Below are 25,101 nucleotides of genomic sequence, written 5' to 3'. Positions count from 1 at the left end.
ACAACAGTTTTCTCGTCTTTCACAGTAGCCTACTGAGCACCAACAATTCAACTAAGGAAAGTAAAGCGAAACTTGTAATACATTAATAATGTGGAGCTGCATTAAAAAGATGACCAATACAATCCCCCCTTATTCCCCCAATACAATGACCCCTTTAAAAATAAGGAGAAGTCCAAATTTCCCCAAAAAACAAACAACAACAAAACATAAAAAAAAAAAAATGCAAAAACTATCACCAATAAAAAATCGTAACAAGTGTTTTCGATATCAAAAGCAGTTTTCAATCATTCCTGAAAGCGAGGAAATAAAACTTTTAATGTATTTAGAAAAACCGAAAAGCCTTTGATATTCTTACAGACCAAGGTAAACATCCTACTGGATTACTGATTAAACAAATTGATTAATCACACTTATTATGAGGGGGGGGGGGGGGGAAATATTAGTTAACACAAAAAGGTCACGCAACAACTTTAGAAGGTTTTGTAAAATGCCAATAAGAAAACATTGTTGCGTAGAAAGGGGCTAAAGTAGAAAGGGGCTAAGGTAGACGGGGGGAGGAGTGCGGTTAGCTTTGTCAGCCCTGTTTGTATCACAGGGACGGTGTAGGCCTAATTATCACGCCATTTATGGAAGGATTGAAGCTGTGTCATATTTCTTTTTAGGATAAGCTATAATCATTATTTAGGATAAACGTGAAAATATTCAAATATTGAAACTAAATATCCTAGATCCTTCCGACTTCCTTTAGTTTCTTTGAACTTGCTTTAGCCCCTTTCAAACAGAATTTGTTGCACGCAATAGAAAGCTATAAAAGATGCTATTTTTAGGAAATGGCACAATCGAGCTTTCTGAATTTGTGGTTGCGATGGATAAGAGTGTCAACGATACTGATGCTTAAAAAGAAATCAAAGAGGCCCTCAACCGCGAATCAAAATCAACTTTCTTTTCTAGGGTTCAAAGCGTCGGATGTTTTGAGAAGTTTATGCTCAAATTCTACTATTATGAAACTGGAATTATACTTGAAGGCCATCTATTCTTCAATACAGTCTACAATCTAAATGAATTTTTGTCACCTTTTTAAAAGTCGGACACAAATTTTAGGATACGGCCTGGCCCCCTAATTTCCATGTACTTCTCACTCAGACTATCTAAATCAGACTATCTGCGTCTGACTTTGCCTCTCACTCAGACTATCGGTCACAGTCCAACAAGTTGATTTCAATTTAACGAAAAACTCGTTTCGTGTTATTTTTAACCCTTCCCCTGGATGAGGCTTTACATATATATATATATATATATATATATATATATATATATATATATATATATATATATATATATATATATATATATATATATATATATATATATATATATATATATATATATATATATATATATATATATATATATATATATATATATATATATATATATATATATATATATATATATATATATATATATATATATATATATATATATATATATATATATATATATATATATATATATATATATATATATATATATATATATATATATATATATATATATATATATTCTGTAAATTATATTTACAGTATTTAAATTATATTTAATTAATAGTATTAATTAATATAATAAAAAATAAATATAATAAATTATATTTAATTACAGTATTTAAATTATAGTAAATTATATTTAAATTATATTCTGTAAATTATATTAAATTATATTTATATTTATATTTGTAAATATATTCTGTAAATATATATATTCTGTAAATTCTTCTAAAGCAGTCTGAAATTTCAATTTTATTGCGTCTTCAGTTTCAATCAGTATAACTGCTGAACTTTTTAATCTATTCCTGATTCACTGTTGATATCAGACAGTTTTTTCTATTGGTTTTAGCCTGGAAAAATGATCTATCTCCAGGACAAATCATTACAGGAATTATTATGAATATTTAACAATTTCGAAAAAATAGTGTTTATTTTGATGGCAGCGCGGTGCCCAATTGAACTCAATCGCTCCAATCTCTATTTATACGGCCCTGATATCCCCCCACCCATAGGTAATCTAGTTTTAAAGCTGAAAATTTTGTCTAAGTCTTGAGTCGAAAATTTTCCTTTGAGGAGATAGAGGCATAAAGATGCCAGATATTGAGACAGTACAAAATATACTCATTAAATTTTTTTCACGCCCTATTCTAGGTACAACTATGACAATGAATAAAACCCACTTTGGTTGTTAACAAGAAAATAGTTGCCTTAATTAATTAAATAACCGCTGGGCCCCAGAAACTAAAGTTTAGACTATTCGGACATGGTGTTTACGTAGTGAGAAGCCCCTGTTTTCTTTCCTCAGAAAACTAAATGTGCATTCAATCTATTTAAACTTTTGCATTATAAATTTAAAGGTGATATCGCTATTTTCCAAAATAACTTGTAAATTGTATTCTTTGATTTGGGAAAGTAAAGTATGCTCGCGTGTTTCATCAATTCTTACCCAACAGAATCTAAATAAACTTTCTCTCTTACCCAACAGAATCTAAATAAACTTTCTCTCTTACCCAACAGAATCTAAATAAACTTTCTCTCTTACCCAACAGAATCTAAATAAACTTTCTCTATTACACAACAGAATCTTAATAAACTTTCTCTCTTAACCAACAGAATCTAAATAAACTTTCTCTCTTACCCAACAGAATCTAAATAAAATTTATCACTTACCCAACAGAATCTAAATAAAGTTTCTCTCTTACCCAACAGAATCTTAATAAACTTTCTCTCTTACCCAACAGAATCTAAATAAACTTTCTCTCTTACCCAACAGAATCTTAATAAACTTTCTCTCTTACCCAAAAGAATCTAAATAAACTTCCTCTCTTACCCAACAGAATCTAAATAAACTTTCTCTCTTACCCAACAGAATCTAAATAAACTTTCTCACTTACCCAACAGAATCTAAATAAACTTTCTCTCTTACCCAACAGAATCTAAATAAACTTTCTCTATTACCAAACAGAATCTAAATAAACTTTCTCTCTTACCCAACAGACTCTAAATAAACTTTATCTCTTACACAACAGAATCTAAATAAACTATCTCTCTTACCCAACAGAATAAACTAAATAAACTTTCTCTCTTACCCAACAGAATCTAAATAAACTTTCTCTCTTACCCAACAGAATCTAAATAAACTTTCTCTCTTACCCAACAGAATCTTAATAAACTTTCTCTCTTACCCAACAGAATCTAAATAAACTTTCTCTCTTACCCAACAGAATCTAAATAAACTTTCTCTCAGATCAAACAGAATCTAAATAAACTTTCTCTCTTACCCAACAGAATCTAAATAAACTTTCTCTCTTACCCAACAGAATCTAAATAAACTTTCTCTCTTACCCAACAGAATCTTAATAAACTTTCACTCTTACCCAACAGAATCTAAATAAACTTTCTCTCTTACCCAACAGAATCTAAATAAACTTTCTCTCTTACCCAACAGAATCTAAATAAACTTTCTCTCTTACCCAACATAATCTAAATAAACTTTCTCTCTTACCCAACAGAATCTAAATAAACTTTCTCTCTTACCCAACAGAATCTTAATAAACTTTCTCTCTTACCCAACAGAATCTAAATAAAATTTCTCTCTTACACAACAGAATCTAGATAAACTTTCTCTCTTACCCAACAGAATCTAAATAAACTTTCTCTCTTACCCAACAGAATCTAAATAAACTTTCTCTCTTACCCAACAGAATCTAAATAAACTTTCTCTTACCCAACAGAATCTTAATAAACTTTCTCTCTTACCCAAAAGAATCTAAATAAACTTCCTCTCTTACACAACAGAATCTTAATAAACTTTCTCTCTTACCCAACAGAATCTAAATAAACTTTCTCACTTACCCAACAGAATCTAAATAAACTTTCTCTCTTACCCAACAGAATCTAAATAAACTTTCTCTCTTACCCAACAGAATCTAAATAAACTTTCTCTCTTACCAAAAAGAATCTATATAAACTTCCTCTCTTACCCAACAGAATATTAATAAACTTTCTCTCTTACCCAACAGAATCTAAATAAACTTTCTCACTTACCCAACAGAATCTAAATAAACTTTCTCTCTTACCCAACAGAATCTAAATAAACTTTCTCTCTTACCCAACAGAATCTAAATAAACTTTCTCTCTTACCCAACAGAATCTAAATAAACTTTCTCTCTTACCCAACAGAATCTAAATAAACTTTCTCTCTTACCCAAAAGAATCTAAATAAACTTCCTCTCTTACCCAACAGAATCTTAATAAACTTTCTCACTTACACAACAGAATCTTAATAAACTTTATAACATAACAAACAGAATAAACTAAATAATCTTTATCTCATACCCAACAGAATATAAATAAACTTTCTCTCTTCCCCAAAAGAATCTAAATAAACTTCCTCTCTTACACAACAGAATCTTAATAAACTTTCTCTCTTACCCAACAGAATCTCAATAAACTTTCTCTCTTACCCAACAGAATCTAAATAAACTTTCTCTCATACCCAACAGAATCTAAATAAACTTTCTCTCTTACCCAACAGAATCTTAATAAACTTTCTCTCTTACCCAACAGAATCTAAATAAACTTTCTCTCTTACCCAACAGAATCTAAATAAACTTTCTCTCTTACCCAACAGAATCTAAATAAACTTTCTCTCTTACCAAACAGAATCTAAATAAACTTTCTCTCTTACCCAACAGAATCTAAATAAAGTTTCTCTCTTACCCAAAAGAATCTAAATAAACTTACTCTCTTACCCAACAGAATAAACTAAATAAACTTTCTCTCTTACCCAACAGAATCTAAATAAACTTTCTCACTTACCCAACAGAATCTAAATAAACTTTCTCTCTTACCCAACAGAATCTAAATAAACTTTCTCTCTTAACCAACAGAATCTAAATAAACTTTATCTCTTAACCAACAGAATCTTAATAACCTTAATCTCTTACCCAACATAATCTAAATAAACTTTCTCTCTTACCCAACAGAATAAACTAAATAAACTTTCTCTCTTACCCAACAGAATCTAAATAAACTTTATCTCTTACACAACAGAATCTAAATAAACTTTCTCTATTACCCAACAGAATCTTAATAAACTTTCTCTCTTACCCAACAGAATCTAAATAAACTTTCTCTCTTACCCAACAGAATCTAAATAAACTTTCTCTCATACCCAACAGAATCTAAATAAACTTTCTCTCTTACCCAACAGAATCTAAATAAACTTTCTCTCTTACCCAACAGAATCTAAATAAACTTTCTCTCTTACCCAACAGAATCTTAATAAACTTTCTCTCTTACCCAACAGAATCTAAATAAACTTTCTCTCTTACCCAACAGAATCTAAATAAACTTTCTCTCATACACAACAGAATCTAAATAAACTTTATCTCTTACCCAACAGAATCTAAATAAACTTTCTCTATTACCCAAAAGAATCTTAATAAACTTTCTCTCTTACCCAACAGAATCTAAATAAACTTTCTCTCTTACCCAACAGAATCTAAATAAACTTTCTCTCTTACCCAACAGAATCTAAATAAACTTTCTCTCTTACCCAACAGAATCTAAATAAACTTTCTCTCTTACCCAACAGAATCTAAATAAACTTTCTCTTAACCAACAGAATCTTAATAAACTTTCTCTCTTACCCAAAAGAATCTAAATAAACTTCCTCTCTTACCCAACAGAATCTTAATAAACTTTCTCTCTTACCCAACAGAATCTAAATAAACTTTCTCACTTACCCAACAGAATCTAAATAAACTTTCTCTCTTACCCAACAGAATCTAAATAAACTTTCTCTCTTACCCAACAGAATCTTAATAAACTTTCTCTCTTACCCAAAAGAATCTAAATACACTTTCTCTTTTACCCAACAGAATCTTAATAAACTTTCTCTCTTACCCAACAGAATCTAAATAAACTTTCTCTCTTACCCAACAGAATCTAAATAAACATTCTCTCTTAACCAACAGAATCTAAATAAACTTTCTCTCTTACACAACAGAATCTTAATAAACTTTCTCTCTTACCCAACAGAATCTAAATAAACTTTCTCTCTTACCCAACAGAATCTAAATAAACTTTCTCTCTTACCCAAAAGAATCTAAATAAACTTCCTCTCTTACCCAACAGAATCTTAATAAACTTTCTCTCTTACCCAAAAGAATCTAAATAAACTTTCTCACTTACCCAACAGAATCTAAATAAACTTTCTCTCTTACCCAACAGAATCTAAATAAACTTTCTCTCTTACCCAACATAATCTTAATAAAAATTCTCACTTAACAACCATAATCTCAATACAGTTTAACACATACCAAACAGAATAAACTTTATAAAGTTTATCACATACCCAACAGAATAAACTAAATAAACTTTATCTCATACCCAAAAGAATCTTAATAAAATTTATCACGTACACAAAAGAATAAACTAAATCAACTTACTCTCTTACCCAACAGAATCTAACTAAACTTTCTCTCTTACCCAACAGAATCTAAATAAACCTTCGAGGCTTGTCCTTTTGTAACAAGAAATAAAGTTTGCTTGCCCATTCATCTCCTTACAAAGCTTAGGCATTTATTGTAGGAGAGGGAGCTCATTTTCTTAATCTAAACTAGGAAGCTATAGGTGTAGAAAGTCTCGATGTTTATTTATTTGAAATAGAAACCCAGGTCACCTAGAACAGAAAGGTAAGAATATTACATCCTTCCTCCTTTCCAAACTAGCGAGCTGTTACAAATCATAATAAACAAATTCCACTTTTAAATACTAAACACACTGCCATAATAAATTGCTATATCTCTTTATGGGGAGGCGCTAGGCTCGCTCCCTTTTTTTTCACAATATTCACTTCACTTTTGAAACAGGGGGGTGGTGGTATTCCTTTAATTCACGGATTACCATTTCACAGGTTAAGCCTCTGGACTGGATTCATAGTGTGACCAGTACAGGTTATGTAGGAGGTATCATGGAGTTCTGTATGGGTCATGTGACTGGTGCTTGGTGCAGGAATGGGCCTGTTGAATGTTGGGCTATGAACGCGAGTAAAGGGTTTCAGATGGTTTTCATCTGGTGTTCTAGGGATGGGGGTAGGTATTGTTTCTGATAGACTCAGTGGTGTGGTTGGAGTATCTGTATGGGGAATCTTTTCAGTTGTGGTGGCGTCTGGTGACTGAGGTTGCTGACAGACTATCTTTATGTGGCGCCTGTTCCTTCTGTAGGTTGCTTCGTTATTTGTCTTAACTATGTAGGATCTGGGATTCACATCTGCTCTTTTGACAATGCCCGCCTGCCAGAGTTTGCTGTCGATTTGGGCCTGTACAGGTTGTCCAATTTGTAGGGGTTTCAGTTGCTTTGACTGTCGATCATAGTACTTGCTCTGGCGTGACTGTTGCTTCATTCGATTCTGCCGAAATTGCTTGTGGTGAATGGTCTTTGGTGCAAGCAATTCTTTGGTGCATGGGACTATTGATCTGAGATTTCTGCTCATTAGCAATTGTGATGGGGAGGCCAGACCATCAACTGGGGTGTTCCTGTACTCTAGCAACGCCAGCTCAAAATCATTTCCAGCAATATCGGTTTTACTCAGGATATCTTTGGCCGTCTGTACGGACCTTTCTGGCAATCCGTTTGATTGGGGGAAATGTGGTGAGGATGTGGTGTGAGATATTTCCCAATCCGATATGAATTTTTGGAAGACGGAGGATGTGAATTGTGGGCCGTTGTCAGTAATGACCATTCGAGGAATTCCATAACGAGCAGTGCTTTTTCAGGTACAGAATTATTTGGTGAGCATATGTACTGCTTCCCAATCTATGGACTTCGAAAAATCGACTGTGATAGTCGACCGTAATGAGGAAGTATTCTCCGTTTTTGTAAAAGAGGTCGCAACCGATTTTTTCCCATGGTAAGTCAGGGATGTCATTTGGCCTCAAGGACTCGTTCTGGTTGGAGTTCTGGAGTCTGGTGCATGCATAGCAGGGTTTGATATGTTCTTCAATATCTTTTGTCATCCTTGGCCAAAAAATGACTTAGCAAGCATGCTGTTTAGTTTGTTCAATACCCAGATGTGATGCGTGTATGCAGTTGAGGATATCTTTGCGGGAGTTTTTGGGTATGACCAGGCAATCTCTTTTTAGTATAATTTGGTCTATGACCGTTAGGTCATGCCGGACATTCCAGAATGGGGTGAGAGTTGCTGGGAGGTTTCTTCTGGATGCTGACCAACCACTTTTGATTGTCTTAGCCAGCTCAACCAATTGAGTGTCAGCTGTTGTCTCTTAATTGAGCTTTTTAAGTCTGTCATTGCTGATTGGTTGGATTGACATAACAGAATGCACATATGATTCGATCTCTTTTCGCATCTATCCATCCTCTTCAGGGAGATGCATGCGTGAAAGGGCATCGGCAACTGGAATCTCTTTGCCTGCGTAGAATGTTATAGTGAAGTCGTATGGTTGGATTCTCAGTAGCATCCGCTGGAGTCTCAGTGACGACTTTGATATTGGGCGTTTGAGGATCACTTGGAGAGGCTTGTGATCCGATATGATTATGAACTTCTGGCCATAGAGGTACTGGTGGTAGTGTATGCAGCCAAAGAGAATAGCGTATAGTTCCTTTTCTATCTGCGAGTAGTTTTGCTTGGTGGTGTTCAAAGAGCGTGATGCAAAGGAGATTGACTTCCCATTTTGAATAAGGGTGGCTCCTAGGCCAAATTTCGAAGCGTCAACTTGTAGTTCGATGTTCCCTGCTTCTGGATCGAAAAATGTCAATGAGCTGCAAATGGATTCTTTGATGTTGTTCAATGCTATATCGTGTTGTGGCTCCCACTTGAGCTTTCGCTGTTTTGCCAGGTTACGTAAGGGCTGATCTAGTGATGATAGATTGGGAATGTACCTTGCTAGGTAGGTCATCATTCCCAGTATGGTCTGCAGTTCATCCTTGGTAGATGGGGGTCTCATGTCTTTCAGTGCACGGACCTTTCGTGGGTCTGGGTGGATACCACCTTTTGATATTTTGTGTCCAAAGTATGGTATGCTGTCGCACCCGAACACACATTTTTTTAGGTTGAATTTCACAGTCCTTTCGCGTGCTCTGATTAGTGCACTGCGAACATTTGTGTCGTGCTCCTCTATGGTTTCCCCAGATATAATGATGTCATCAACTATCACGGGAAAACCTTTAATGCCTTCAAATGCCTCTTCCATGCGGCGTTGAAATTCATCCTGCGCTGAAATCAACCCAAACAGCATGCGTTTGAACATGTACCGGTCGTATGGAGTGTTAAATGTTGTTAGATGAGATGATTCGTTGTCAAGGATGAGAGACCAATATCCATGACGGGTGTCCAGCTTGGTGAAAAATTGAGCACCAGAGTGTTTTAGTAGTACTTTGTCAAATGTGGGCATTGGGTGGTGGGTTCTTTTGATGGCCTTTTTCCGGTCCTGTGGGTCAATGTAGACCTAGAGGCTTTTGTCAGGCTTTTCAACCACAACTGCAGCATTTACCCAATCTGTGGGGTAAGTAACCTTTTTGATGACCCCAAGTGCCTCCATCCTGTCTAGTTCCTTCTTGAACCTGTTTTGGAGAGATATTGGGATGCGTCTGGCTGGTACAGCCTTAGGTTCGGTTCCTTCTTTGAGTGTTATGTGACACTCACCTTCGAGCTGTCCTATACCTTGAAATACGTCTTTGAATTCCTCGATGAATGGGTTTGGTTTTGTCACAGTAAGTATCAGCTTAATTAACTTTAGTTTCTTGCTGGTTTCGAAGCCTAGGATTGGGACGGGGGCGTCTTTCACTATGAAGAAGGGCCTTGTCTCAGTGCATCCGTTGGTATATGAGCAGTTAAGGCTGCAAACGCCAAGCGTTGGGATCTTCTGTCCTCCAAAATTAGTAAAAACTTGTAGTGTCTTATTGATTTTGGGCCTTGGTTTAAGGGTATTAAAAAATGTTTCAGGTATGATGTTGGCCTGTGCACCTGTGTCAATTTTGAAAGTGATACTGATGTGTTCGTTGATTATGAGTTTCACATATGGTTGATCATCCCCTTTGTTCATGTTTAGGGTGTCAATGAAGAGCTCATCATTGCTGTCTGGTTGATGCTCGTTTGTTTGATGTCGTTGATTTATTACGTTCACCATTCACCACCTTTTTGCTGCTTTTCCATACCTTTGCAAAATGGTTTGGTTTGTCACAGTTACTGTATATTTCTCCTTTTGTGGGAAGTTGAGTAATCCCCTCCACAGAAATAGCATTGTCTTACAGATGGGGTATGGTTTGATTTCTTTGCCCTCCTAAAAAAATCCCCTTCATGCTTTATGCATGTTTCTTGATAAGCTTGGCTGCCACAAGTATCAGGCTGAGACATTGTCCTGAGCTGCACCTGGGTTTGTATATGTGTTCGCACTATTGTAATTGCTTGTGACAGAGTTAGATTGGAACCTGCTTGGAGGATTTTCTCTTTGACTTTTGCTGAAGAGATGCCACATACAAGTCTATCTCTTACCATTTCATCTCTCATGGCTGTTGTGGAATATGCACATTCACGAGCCAAAAGATTCAGATCAGTTATGTATTGATCCACTGGTTCACCATCTCGTTGATCACGTTTATGAAAGAGGTACCTTTGAAACACTGTATTGCACTGAGGGAGGAAATTTTCACTGAACTTGTCCATGTACAGTAGAATTTTGTCCTGTTCATCAGCTGTAATTGTAAAGGCACTAAAAATGTCTCGCCCTTTATCTCCAAGCAAGATCAGCAGGAAGGCGCATTGCACTTTTTCTGTCTTTCCGCTAAGGGGTCCTTGGAACATCAGCTTTGCATGATTCTTAAATCTTGTCCATGCCTCTTTAAGGTTATCACTTGTCCAATCAATTGCAGGGTAGGGGACGTTGGCTTCCCTGTTTTTTTAGAGAATCTGACACCATGTAGAAAGTCTCGATGTTTATTTATTTGAAATAGAAACCCAGGTCACCTAAAACAGAAAGGTAAGAATATTACATAGGGTAGCCTAGTCATCGAAGGTAGAACATCTGTTCTCATACCCAACAGAGCCCCTCATCTGCTCTCTTACCCAACATACTCTAAATAAACCTTCGAGGTTTGTCTTTTTTTAAAAATAAATAAATTTTGATTTCCAATATATTTTTTTACACAGCTTATTATTTAATTTTTGTAGATCGATATACTTTTTATAATCTAAACTATGAGGAACTAGGTTAAACTAGTCATCAAAGGTAGAAACATTTTATATACAAGAGGGAGCTCTCGGTTAGCCCAGTCATCAAAGGTAGAAACACTTTGGGGGCTTTTTCTCTCTTACAAAATAGTCCCCATGATTTGAACGTGCTGCTCAAACCATTACCCAACAGATTCTAAATAAACTTTCGAGGCTTGTCCTTTTGTAACAAGAAATAAAGTTTACTTGCCCATTCATCTACTTACAGAATCTCTTACCCGACAGAATCTAAATAAACTTTCTCTCTTACCCAACAAAATCTAAATAAACTTCCGAGGCTTGTCCTTTTGTAACAAGAAATAAAGTTTGCTTGCCCATTCATCTACTTACAGAATCTCTTACCAAACAGAATCTAAATAAACTTTCTCTCTTATCGAACATAATCTAAATAAACCTTCGAGGTTTGTCCTTTTTTAACAAGAAATAAAGTTTTCTTGAAGAATCATATACTACAAAATATTAGTCATGTAGTGTTTGAGATTGATCCCAAATTAATAATCTAAAATAGTAGGAAATATTTTAACCTATTCATAAAAGGTGGAAACATTTTCTGTACGGGAGGGAGCTCTCGGGTAGCCTAGCCATCAAAGGTAGAAACACTTTGGGGGCTTTTTCTCTCTTACAAAATAGTCCCCATGATTTGAAGGTGCTGCTCAACCCATTACCCAACAGAATCTAAATAAACTTTCGAGGCTTGTCCTTTTGTAACAAGAAATAAAGTTTGCTTGCCCATTCATCTACTTACAGAATCTCTTACCCAACAGAATCTAAATAAACTTTCTCTCTTACCCAACAGAATCTAAATAAACTTCCGAGGCTTTTCCTTTTGTAACAAGAAATAAAGTTTGCTTGCCTATTCATCTACTTACAAATCTTAGGCATTTATTGTAGGTGATGGAGCTCATTTTCCTAATCTAAACTAGGTAGCTATAGGGTAGCCTAGTCATCAAAGGTAGAAACATTTTATGTACAAGAGGGAGCTCTCGGTTAGGAAGCTATAGGGTAGCCTAGTCATCAAAGGTAGAAACACTTTGGGGGCTTTTTCTCTCTTACAAAATAGCCCCGAAGATTTGAAGGTGCTGCTCAACCCATTACCCAACAGAATCTAAATAAACTTTCGAGGCTTGTCCTTTTGTAACAAGAAATAAAGTTTGCTTGCCCATTCATCTACTTACAGAATCTCTTACCCAACAGAATCTAAATAAAATGTCTCTCGGGCCCACCATACTTGGACGACCCCTTCGATTCGTTTCCAGGTTCACCCAGACGGAAAGTGTGAATTACGAGTAATTTTCTTCAACGACTGAGGTAGGTATTTGACGTGATGGAGACCCTTGTTATAAGCCCCACTATTTGGCAATCGGGGAAACTAGTCATCAACGGTAGAAACATTTTTTATACAAGAGGAGCTCTTGGTTAGGAAGCCATAGGGTAGCCTAGTCATCACAGGTAGAAACACTTTTGGGGCCTTTTCTCTCTTAGAAAATAGCCCCCACGATTTGAAGGTGCTGCTCAACCCATTACCCAACAGAATCTAAATAAACTTTCGAGGCTTGTCCTTTTGTAACAAGAAATAAAGTTTGCTTGCCCATTCATCTACTTACAGAATCTCTTACCCAACAGAATCTAAATAAACTTTTTCTCTTACCCAACAGAATCTAAATAAACCTTCGAGGCTTGTCCTTTTGTAACAAGAAATAAAGTTTGCTTGCCGATTCATCTACTTACAAAGCTTAGGCATTTATTGTAGGAGAGGGAGCTCATTTTCCTAATCTAAACTAGGAGGCTATAGGGTAGCCTAATCATCAAAGGTAGAAACATTTTATGTACAAGAAGGAGCTCTCGGGTAGCCTAGTCATCAAAGGCAGAAACACTTTGGGGGCTTTTTCTCTATTACAAAATAGTCTTCTCTCTGAATAAATATGCTTCTCTCTTACCCAACAGAATCTAAATAAACTTTCGAGAATTGTCCATTTGTGACAAGATGGAAAGTGTGCTGGAAGAGACCGAGTAGGCAACATCGTAGTCCTGTAGGGGTGATGATGGGTCTACATGACATACTATACACGATTTGGAAAGAGTGGAAAATAATAATAAAATTTATACACAGTTGCGATACAAGAGGAGCTCTCGTTTCTTACTATCTAGGTTCTAATATAACTAAATTGACTACACACAATTGGTGACTTTTTTCTCGTAGAGAATAGCCCCCACGATTTGAATGTGCTGCTCAACCCAACTCTCTGAATAAATATACTTCTCTTTGACCCAACATAATCTACATAAACCGTCGAGTAGAGTATTGCTTTAAAATTAAGTAACGTGTTATTGAAGAGACTACGACGGAACCAGCTGAGTCCTGTAGGGGTTGCGTTGGGTAACCTTGACCTAATATCCACGATTTGGAAAGAGTGGAAAAGAATCATAAAATTTATACACTGTGGAGATACAAGAGGAGCTCTTTTTTCGTACTATCGCTTTTCTACTATAAATAAATTGTAGACACACTTTGGGGGCTATTTTTATAGGAGAGAATATAACAGAAGAGTTGAATTTGATGCTAAACCCAACTCTCTGAATAAATATGCTTCACTCTTGCCCAACAGAATCTAAATAAACTTTCGAGGCTTGTCCTTTTGTAACAAGAAATAAAGTTTGCTTGCCCATTCATCTACTTACAAAGCATAGGCATTTATTGTAGGAGAGGGAGCTCATTTTCCTAATCTAAACTAGGAAGCTATAGGGTAGCCTAGTCATCAAAGTTAGACATAATTTCGTTGCAAGAGGAGCGGTTGTGTATTAATCGATATTTGCTATTTTAAATATACTTTAGACACAAGTTGTGTTACTGGTCTATAGTAGATAATAGAACAGTAGAGGTTAATGCTATGCTAAACACATTCTTATCTTACCCGGGCTTTGTACTCCAAAGACAGTTACACCTTTAAAAATAAGCTTGAACCCTTACGAGCCAGACGTCACAATTAGTCCTGAAGACGGTGTTTTTTAGACGATAATAACGCTATAGTTCAAAAGTAAACCGTCTATAAAGTTATTGCTGCAAGCGCCTTTGATGACGGCGCGTAGACAAGGCAACTTATAAAGTAGAATTTAAAATTAATATCATTGTAACTGAAAGACCAAACCGTTTCTAGAGGCGAGAAGTCTATTGGATTTAACTAAAAAGGGCTGTTTGGTAGTATAGGATAAGCTATTATGGAAATTATTTTTTGATGCTCTCTTTTCTACTGGCTTTTTAACGGCCGCGGGCGGAGCGTGCTACTTTTTTCGCGCCAAACCCGTCGTGTGTGTAACAGTCGGTGCTGAGGCATCTTTTTTGGCAACAGTGGTGTTCTTTGAAACCTATAAAGTTTACTTTATACCATACAAAGTATTTTAACACTTTTTGGCCTTCTGTTCCAGTTTCAATGGCTGAGGTTTGGCTGTTTCATTGACTGAGTCTTTCTTAGCTTTACAAACATGGATTTTTCGTACTCGACAGCCTTTGCAAGCTTGAAAGAACCAGTAACGCCAGTACATGTTGAATATACAACAATTCCATCTGAAATGCAATTCTTCAGAGCTTTCTTAATGTTCATATTCAAAACTTTTGAATAATTGCCAACCTGGAAATCAGACATTATGTATTTGAGAATGGCCTGACGGCTATATCCCCCGAATTCTTTTAGGTCAGCAATGTAGTTGTTGATCTTTTCTGTTTATTTTAGGTGGTTTGATGGTGCCTTTGATTTTTTATCAACTGTAGGTTTTTCAGACTTAGATGGTTTTGGAGCCTTTGCTTTCTTTTCCTTCTTTGCTGGTTAATACATGATCTGTAATTCTTCAGAGGTCGTTGCCACTACAACTTTAGAACTTTGTAAGACCTCTCAGTAGTATAGTCTATAGATTCCTCATCGACTGAATTCACCTTTTCCATGATTGATAATTGTACTTCAGAAGAAGGAGTCCCAATGTTCTCAGGTCTATCTGCTCTAAAGATCATAACGTAGGTCAGCCCGTGTGTGTGTTTCGACTGACTTTACTCACATTTTTCATTAGGAGGTGGGATTTTTAGCAATAAAACTTATATTAGAGGATAGACATATCATTGTTCTATGCGTACATATTTTTTTCATTGCTTTATCCATGCATCTATCTTACATTATCTGAAAGCACTTGTTCTGAATTTTAATAGAAAAAAATAAAAATTGTACGTCGAGGATGCAAATTACTATTAAAATTACGTTTTCTATTATTCAACACTAGTTTTGACTTATTTCTACTATTATCTGATCATTTGATGTCAAATTAGAAGGGACCATTACATAATTCTAAATTGCATTAAAACGAAAAAATATGATGCAATGTGTTTGCTACAATATTTTTCACCACGACTAATGAAATTTAATATATTATTCTTATTAATAATATATGTGTTATTCTACTGGTGTCTAGCTGGAAGTTATGAACACTTACCAATTATATACGGTGAGATTAACCTTAATAAGCTGCAGAGTGGTATCGTTTGTTTAGGCATATTAGTGTTTGACACGTTGAACTATTGGGAATGTGTTTGAGTGTATATCTTGACCAGTTTGATACTATCACTAATTGTTTTATATTTTAATTGCAGATGGAGAATCCGACAGACGAGAATTCAGTGAGAACTGGAGCACAAGTCACACTAGTCAGAGCTACAGTTCCAAAAGATCTTGAAAATATCTTAGCTGATAAATTACCGGTACTAATTCAGGCTCTTATTGGTGTTTGTTATCATTTTCTTTCTAAGCTCATATCAGTATTTTATTCAGCCTAGGAACCAAATTTTGTTTCGGTCCTTAACCTGCTTGTTCGGTGTTCGGTCCTTAAACCTGCTTCATCGAGCAGGTTTAACGCTTCCAATTTGTTATGTAGTGATATGCAGAAGCTTCTGCGGATATCACGATCATTCAGCTTATCAGTGTTGAGCTGTTTGTTTGTTGTGGCGTTGGTTCTTGGTTTCTGAGCTTTCAGTTTAAGTCTTACTTCGGCTATCAGCAAGATGTGATCTGAATTCACGTCAGCTCCTTGAAATCCCCTCACGTCGAGCAAGCTACTTCTCCAGCGTCTTGATATGAGGAAATGGTCGATTTTGTTTTTTGTCCGGCCGTCGGGGGACACCCACGAGTACTTGTGAATCGTCTTATGTTCGAATATACTGCCGCCTATCACCAAGTCCTTACTTAGGGCATATTCAATTAGGAGTGTACCGTCTCTATTCGTGTATCCGATGCCCGGTGGGCCCAGTACTTAAGGGCAGTACTGACGATATGCACCGAATTTAGCATTTCGATTACCAAAAACACAGAGTATATCGTTCCTGGGAACGTCTTTGGTGACCCATTGTAGCATGCTGTTGAAAGTATCTTTTTCCTCAGCATCAGTTTCGTTGGTCAGGGCACAGCGGGCGATGATGTTCATTTTGTATGATCAGATACGAAACGAGCTATCAATATACGTTCGCTAACTGGTGTCCAATTCGCCATTGCTTTGAGTGCAGGTGGCGACATAAAAATTCCTACACCAGCGTGATGGACGGAAGGGTGACCGCTAAATGCCATAGCATACCCATCATCAAATTTCTCTAATCCATTTCCAGTCCACCTTATTTCAGTGAGAACGAGTATATCGATGAGTTATTATCTCATCTCTTTAATAACTTGTTCTGTCTTGGACATCTGGTTCATCGTTCTCACATTCCAAAACCCATCTTTAGGTGTTGTTTCGCAGTCAAAAATCGGTTCCGGGGGCATGCGGGGGTCGTTATCTGGGGGGGGGGGAGGGTGATGCATCCGAGGCTGTTGTAGGTTTTTCAGTTGCAGGTGTCTTCCCCTGAGGGTTGCCCCTCGGGGTCCCGGGTGTGGGTTGCAAACCCACAGCCCAACCCTTCTCATTTAACGGACTTGGGACCGTCATGTTCCCCCGACCTCATTGAGGCCAGGTTCCTTACAAGGTTGAGTTAAAACTGGGAAGATGTTCTTTTTCTCTCTCTCTCTCTCTCTCTCTCTCTCTCTCTCTCTCTCTCTCTCTCTCTCTCTCTCTCTCATATATATATATATATATATATATATATATATATATATATATATATATATATATATATATATATATATATATATATATATATATATATATATATATATATATATATATATATATATATATATATATATATATATATATATATATCCAAATTTAAGGCAAAAAGATAATCTTCAAGAAAAACAAGCATAATATAAAAACTAACTTACAAAAAATTTAAAACTAGCTTAAGGAATAAATAATTTTGACATCCAAAAAACGAAAATTTTCCAAACTGTAATCCTGTAAATTTTGTTTAAGTTGAAAAGAATATTTTTTTTATAAGCTTATCAGCATCAAAACAGAGAATTCCTGAGCTATCCCTGTAGTTAGGCAGCTCAGTGATATTGCCGCTTTCGAAATACTTTTGCTAAATTCATTGGTGCAGTCTTTTTTCAAATACATGCGTTGCATGATTCCGTTTCTTTTTTCGAATTGGAAGCTTATTTGTTATAATTTTTGGTCTCGTGGACAGTGAGATTTGCTTTGATGTGTGATTGATAGATTCGTACTGTTTTTTCAACTGGTGCTCTCCCATAAACTGGCCCGGCACCCGGCTCATATTTTAAAGTTTAATGTGACTCCATAATTGCATCGGATTTTCCATAAAAAACTGTTCCCGCAGTGATCATTTGAGTTTAGAAGATCAGCTTTAAGAGTATTTCCAAAAAGGATGGCTAAACCTCCAGATGACCGACCTCTGTACTTCTTACGTTCAGCTGGCTGAATGAAACACTAGAGGGAATTTGAAAACTAGAGCAGGTTTGCATTATCCACCTATAGCAGGTGCTTCTGTATGCAAACGACTTCAAAAGTTTTACTCAAATTATTTAGTAAAACTGTCTTCTCATGCGTTTTCCCATTTATATTCCAAGACAGAAAACTACACATTTTGGGAGCGTGTTTCCTCTTCCGAGTTCTTTCTGTTTCCTGGGCACGCATTGAGGTAGTATGTATGATTTGTTGAGTTGTAATTTAAGCACCGAGTAGGATTTTGACAAGGGGTGAGAGGGGAGCTTGTGTGACCTGTTTCACCACAATGACTGCAAGTTTTGTGTAACTCTTTACTTTACTTTGAATAAAAAAACAAACCTCTTCATTTTATTGGTTAATAAAAAGAATATTTTGTAAGGTTTTTTCATTTTTTGCTGCTGAAGATTTAAGATTTTGGCTTACTTATTTTGGACAGAATTTTGCAAAAGGCTTTAATTATAGTTTTACTATTGTATAGACCTTTGCATGGTCGTGGAAGAGGGTATTGCTGAAACAAATGGGCTAACTATCTGCATAAGTTTTGATCTTCTGAAGGGCCGACCCCCATCCTATCTTAACCTTGAATATAGACGAAAGTTGGTTGACCGTTTTATTATAAGAATTCATTACGTTATATTCTGTTTTAACTGCTTGTTTGTTTAACTAAATGTATTTTTTAGCTCATCTCCTAAGCTCATCTCGTTTTGATTTGTTGATTCAAATGAATGAATAAATAAGTAAAAGATGAGATGTCAAGAGTCAATGCAATCAGATTTGTTTCAGATTAAGGTTCTCTTGGCTCTGAAAGTTTCATTGAGGTGTCTTCATAGCCTGAAATTTTAAGCAGATTAACATTTAAAAACAGCATTTCGTACTAAGAATCAATACAGCCTCATTTTTCTTCAAACATTTATTGTCCTTGATAGGCTTTCCTTGGTCCACCCAAGTCAAACTTTAGAATCTACCAACATTCCTTCAAAGTTTTATCAGTGGCCCTTAAGCCGTTAGTTTATACCCTTGGCCCTATCTTAGATATTCCAGATGCGTCTTTTTGACAGCCTCAGTATTCCCTGAAAGTTTCGCTAAAGTATCCTTAATCTTTACGAAAAAAAAGGATTATAGATGCCCCCTTTCCGACATTAAAACATAGTTGTAAACAATGGAAATCTTGCATAATTTACTGCCGTTGCCCCAGGGGCTGTGGAGGTCATGTCATCCCTAGGGTTTCAAACTCCTATCTTCCCCAATAAAAATTTCCCCTTTGAAAATTTCCCAGAACAACCCCCCCCCCGCCCCCTGTAGAAAACTCCCCCGCGAAAAATGACCGTATGTTTCCCAATAACAAATGCTATCTTTAAGCAATAGATAAATTACAAAACTTAAAAAGACACTTAAACTTCTACAATGGGGTTCTCTGATTAAATTATAGCTAGGGAGGGAGGGAGGTGCGTCGAAGGATACACTTCAATGGTTAAACATCCTAACTCTTGTTTAACCATGAGATAAATACAGAATTCGTCCTAAGGGAGACACGAAGAGAGATTGGAGGCAGAAATTTAAGAATAGCTCCAGGAGCCATGTCCAGAAATGTTAGGGGGGTGTAAGAAATTTCCAAAACGCGTCAAAAATGCGAATATGAAATTTAATCCCTCTTGAACTCTGGGAATATTTCTGGTCTACGCTGCTATTATGAAAATAAACAATAACATTAAACCCCAAAATAAGCAGAATTAGTTCCGTATAGGAGGGGAATTTCCCCCTTCTCATCCCCACTTCCACTTCACGGTCGCAGAAACTTTGGAGGGTGCTCATTACATCACAAATTGAGAGTTCTAGTCCTTTTTTTATAAGTCGAAGTTTTTTATTGTTTTGAAAAGTAGAGTTGTGAGAAAGAGTCAAACTTTAGCGGGAAGAGCGAGGCGTTGAGGAAGGGACAGCCACTTTCATGTACGGAAAATTCCTTTTCGTTTTAAGTTTTAATGTCGCTCCTTACTTTCAGTTAAAAAAAAACTTGTTTTTTTATCTAATTTCTGAATGTTTTTGAATTAATGCAGGTTTTGAACTTGGTTCAAACCTGCATTGGTTCAAACAAACATGAATAATTAAAATGAAATTTGCATATTAATTCTACTTTTTTTAAACTAATAATAACCTTATAATAACATACAAGCTTGAATTTTGTTCCAGTTATTTAAGAATGACTGCTGTTCACAAAGTTTAAAAAAAGACTTTAGCGTTAGAGCGAACTATTGAGCAGAGGCAACCCTCCTTATATACGTAATTGTTTCTGTTCGTTTTAATGTTGCTCCTTACTTTCAGTTGAAAAAACTTAATTTTTTAAATTTAATTTCCGATTGTTTTTTTTTAAATAATTCTGGAAAATTCAGCGCTCCCTTCCTGTAAATTCTCTTCCTCCATGGAACAATCCTCCAACGTAACCCCCCCCCTCACCAGAAAAAATCCCCCTGAAAACGTCTCTATAGTTCCCAATAACTTATACTATATGTAAATAATGGGCGAAATTCTTGTTCTTTCTACATCTAACACTGATAATTCCTATATTTCTAACAGAGTTTGGTAAGGTTGGGCTCATTCTACTATTCCTAAAAATTTTTTTTTTTTTTAAAGATTCATCTTTTATAATTTTTTATCTTAAGCTAGCTACGGAATAACTATGTTTCCTATCTTACGCTAAATTCAACGAATAACATTACAATACTACACATAACTACCTGAACATCTAGCGATACATACAGGAATGATTTATAACACACAATATTATGTTTACCATTTTCACTGGTAACCAAAACACTTTCACTTGGATTGCTTATTATGTAACATTAACTATAGATTATCAAAATTGTTAGAAAGTCAAAATTAATGAAACGTGATATGAGTTCACACCTATTTTACCACTATACGTGTCCCTTACGTACTCGCTCGTTCTGTTGCGAATTATGGTCCTTCACTAGTATCGTCTTGTGCAAACAAAATTTTAAAACACTTATATGTAGCTTCCTCACAGATTAGTTCGAGTATGGTTACGTTCATCTTGGACGAAGTTATTTCTCTAATTATCAAACGGGAATGATATCTTTGGTTACAGGTGTGTGGAATTTTGCCATTAGAGTTCATTCTCACCTGCATGTTTTTGGATAGTTCGTAGAGTGCTTTATTATTAAGGGTTTGAGCACTGGGAATGCGTTGATGACAGAAGGTTTGACTATTTCATTCTTGGGCTGTCTTTAATCACATAGAGAATGTATTTCTCGTGTAAAATTGTTACTTCACGCACTTAGAGATCATAAAATTGTCCTTCATGGCTTGTACCCATTAGCTTTTATGGGGACTCCTTGATAAATCATAGGGGAAATGATGTTTGAATTTGGAATGGGTCAACATCAAACTTTATTAACTTCTTCAACCTATTGTCTTTAATTCTTGGAAAGAGCACATTGTCACTCAGGGGTTATTCATTGGGATTATTTTGGTTTCTATGATACGATGGTTGGTCTCCAAGTCCATATTTCAAAACTTATCTCGTAATATTTACGGTAATATATCTAATGTCTCTGTAATCTCGTAATAATAATTTATTTTTGACCCACTAACAATTATAAAAAAAGTGGAGTAACAAAAGAAAATAAAAAGTAAAGACATACAAAAACAAAACACATGCAAAACAATATCATTATAAAAACTACAAATACAAATCAAAACAATCGCACAAGAGAATGAAAAAGACCCAATCTCTTGCAGGCCTCATCTTTTAACTTGGGAGTCCAACTTGTTATATGACGTCAATATATAAATTGCTTTAAATATTCGAATAATCTTACGGTGTCTATACCTACGAGGCAAATACAAAAGATATTTACAATAACGGAAATACAAAACTCTAATATCCTGCATATCATTATTATTAAAAAATGGGCACAAACCTGATAGAAAAAGAATGGAATGGTCACAATACGTAGAATATAGTTTAGCCAATGCCTAACGAGAATGCCGGCCGCGATTTGGGACAATTTTAGTATAACCTGTTTTAAGTTTATTCTTAATATCTGCAAGTGCACTAGCACGGATAGCTGAAATAGAAGAGCAGATGCTAATCCCGAGCCAACGCAACGCAGGAGCCAGCTTAACTGAAAAAGAACTACAACTCAAATTACCACTTGGGTTTTTAGCATTGAAAACTAAATACTCACATTTTTCAGCATTAAGCACGAGGCCAATTTTTTCCAAAGGTTTAGAAACAAACTGGGTAGACTTACCTAGGGTGAATTTTGAACGGCTAATAAGTAATAAATCATCTGCATAAGCAATATAAGATAAATTAGTTAGACCCGTAAAACACGACAGGAAAATACGAGAAAGCACAGGGTATAAACAAGCATTAAAAAGGTATGGTGACAGAACCCCTCCCTGCCTAAGTCTAGACCGAATTGGAATATTACCAAAAAAGATCTCTCCTGACCGAAGTCGAACATATGAATTTGCATACCAAAAACGAAGGACACATTTAACAGATGAATTCACTCCTAGCTGGGTAAGAGAATACCATAGTTGGCTGTGACAAACCGAATCAAAAGCATGTGAAATATCTAACGCACATAAATGAACTTCAGATCCATCTTTTTGTGCTTGAATTAAAAAAGAAGTAAGGATTCGATGCGCATGTTGGCATCCAATATTTGGTTTGAACCCAAATTGATTGGACACATAATCAACATTTGGAAGAATTTCAGGAAGCAGGACATATTCAAAAACTTTGCTCAGCAAACAGGCTACCGTAATAGGTCTATATGATGCGCAATTAGTCGGATCTTTCCCTCGTTTAAGAATCGAAGTGACACTCCCACACAAGAAAGAATCAGGCACCAAATACGTACATAGACAAATTTTAAATAATAATTGCTAATGATAAATCAATTCTTTAGAATCAATATGAAGGTTAAAAACACTAATACCATCAATATCGCATGATTTAGATTTTAAATTCTTAAAACAACGAATCACACGGTCAGCAGAAACGGGAGGTACATGGCCTTGGTAAATTTTCGCAGGCAATACATCAGAACAGAGGTTAACAAATTGAGAGTAAACCGCATAATTTATAATATTAAAAATCTTATTATAATGATTAATCCAAGAGGCATTAGGGATCCGATCGGCATTAGGAGGTGAATCAAGTTTCGCAACATTAATCACTTGTTTCCATTGACTAGAGGTCTTCGGAAATTCTACACCATTTAAACTCCAACTTCATGTTTAAACTCAAACTCCACGTTTAAACTCCAACTTCGTTTTCTGTTTAATGTCAAAAAGGTGACCCCTAAAAGGGCGGCCGCACGCTACCCAAATTCTAAGCCACAATTTTGCACGATTTTTCACAATTTTTAAATCAGGGTCAGATTTCCATATTGAGTCTCTAGTCTTAAGCTTAAAACGACAAAGAGGGACAGCCACTTCTTCAGCTTTTTTCAGACAGGAAACAATCTGGCTGTAATATATATTCAGCTGAACTCGAGCTTGTGGGGATATAACACTGGTACAGAGTAAATTAAATGGAACTTTAATTGTAGACAGAAGAAGAGCAAGGGTAGATAGATATAGAGCCCAGTCCACTTTATTCCAGTCTCTGTTGGTTATCCACTTTTTGTAATTAGTACATAAGTTCGGTTCAGCCCGAGTCGTATTGATGGTGACAGTGGCTGAAAAGGGCAGATGGTCATAATGACGTTTATCCTAATCAATGTGAATATCACTAATAGAAACATCGGAAGAAACAACACAATGATCAGTATGAGACAATTAACCGCTATTATATATGTATGAATGGGATGCATCTTTATCCAAAACCCGATAGCCATTAGGTAGCGAATCCAAAAATAAATCAGTTCGTGTTGAGGTAGAGTTTATATAACAGTTCATATCGCCTAAAAGGATCCAATCCAATCCAATTACTCTCAACACTAATAAGAAGGGTCTTTAGCGAAACACATGCTTTAGTATACTTTGTTAGAGAGGAAAATGATCTATGGTCACAAGGGAGGTATACATTAATAGGAAATAGGTTAGCAAGACAGATTACAATGAAATAATCACATTCAGGATAACACACAGGGGATAGCGGGAGTATTTTATGTTTTAATACGCAGACCAGCCCGCCTGAAGGTCTCCCGAAAGTTTTTTGGGCACTTCTAGCGAAAATTAAGTGCTCTTTACTCCTGCAAAGGGAGTTCAAACTCACCAAGGTCAAAAGATGTTCATGTAGAAACAAAATGTTAAAATTATATAGTTTCTGGTTCAAAGAATCATCCTTATCCTTCGTCCCGTTTATGTTGAATGAGCATATAGAAAATTCGGTTTTAATAGTCATTTTCTTAGCTGACTAGAACGTTTAGCTACAGCATTACGAAGGATTCGGCATTTTAGAGAAAATGAAGCATGATTGCCATGACAATTAGCAAATTTAGGGGTAGTCTGGCACGGGGAATCGCGCGACGATTCATGCTCTTCTGCACAGCGGGAGCAACGTTTAGGGTTATTACAAGACGACTTCAGATGATTAGGCGATAGGCAATTATAGCAGCACCTCGGTGGACGCTGGAACTCATGAACACGCAAAATCTCATAACCAACTTTCACGCCAAGCTTCAGTGCATTAGCAAGAGCAATTGCATTTTCAAAAAACACTTTAGCAGCAAAAGAATTGCCAATTCGTTTTGCATCCTTAATATTGCCACAGCCAATAAGCATGCTCATGTCAAAAGCATTTGATAAACCTTTCACAATACCTATATATTTTGTTTCATTTACTTTGACGTCACAGTTGCTCATAATAGAGGGAACAGAATCACAAAAGCCCTTAGCAGCAGTCTGATCAATCCGCACCACCAATTTATCGCCGGAGGGCTTTATGCTATG

The 25,101-nt window shown here is 35.9% G+C and overlaps 1 protein-coding gene and 1 long non-coding RNA gene across 2 annotated transcripts in view; one reads left to right on the top strand and one right to left on the bottom strand.

Moving 5' to 3' along the window:
* The window catches only part of LOC148944277 (uncharacterized), a 53,378-nt gene that overhangs the window by 7,553 nt on the left and 20,724 nt on the right, over positions 1-25,101 (top strand). Inside the window, exon 2 of the long non-coding RNA XR_016142821.1 lies at positions 15,932-16,039. This is a non-coding gene — a long non-coding RNA (uncharacterized LOC148944277). The remainder of the gene's footprint in view (positions 1-15,931; positions 16,040-25,101) is intronic.
* On the bottom strand, positions 9,518-10,198 carry LOC148944278 (uncharacterized). Its single transcript, XM_089099892.1, has one exon. It carries the CDS (start codon positions 10,196-10,198, stop codon positions 9,518-9,520), a length of 681 nt encoding a protein of 226 aa, XP_088956018.1.

Source organism: Artemia sp. Qi Xiang Cuo, chromosome 14, assembly GCF_049724085.1.
Source record: "Artemia sp. Qi Xiang Cuo chromosome 14, ASM4972408v1, whole genome shotgun sequence".
In the NCBI taxonomy this organism is placed as follows: domain Eukaryota; kingdom Metazoa; phylum Arthropoda; class Branchiopoda; order Anostraca; family Artemiidae; genus Artemia; species Artemia sp. Qi Xiang Cuo.
This window is presented reverse-complemented; position numbering and strand designations above follow the sequence as displayed.

Bases quoted from the DNA above. Each gene is read 5' to 3' on its own strand.
- LOC148944278 (XM_089099892.1), bottom strand. From the start codon at position 10,198: ATGGTGAACGTAATAAATCAACGACATCAAACAAACGAGCATCAACCA.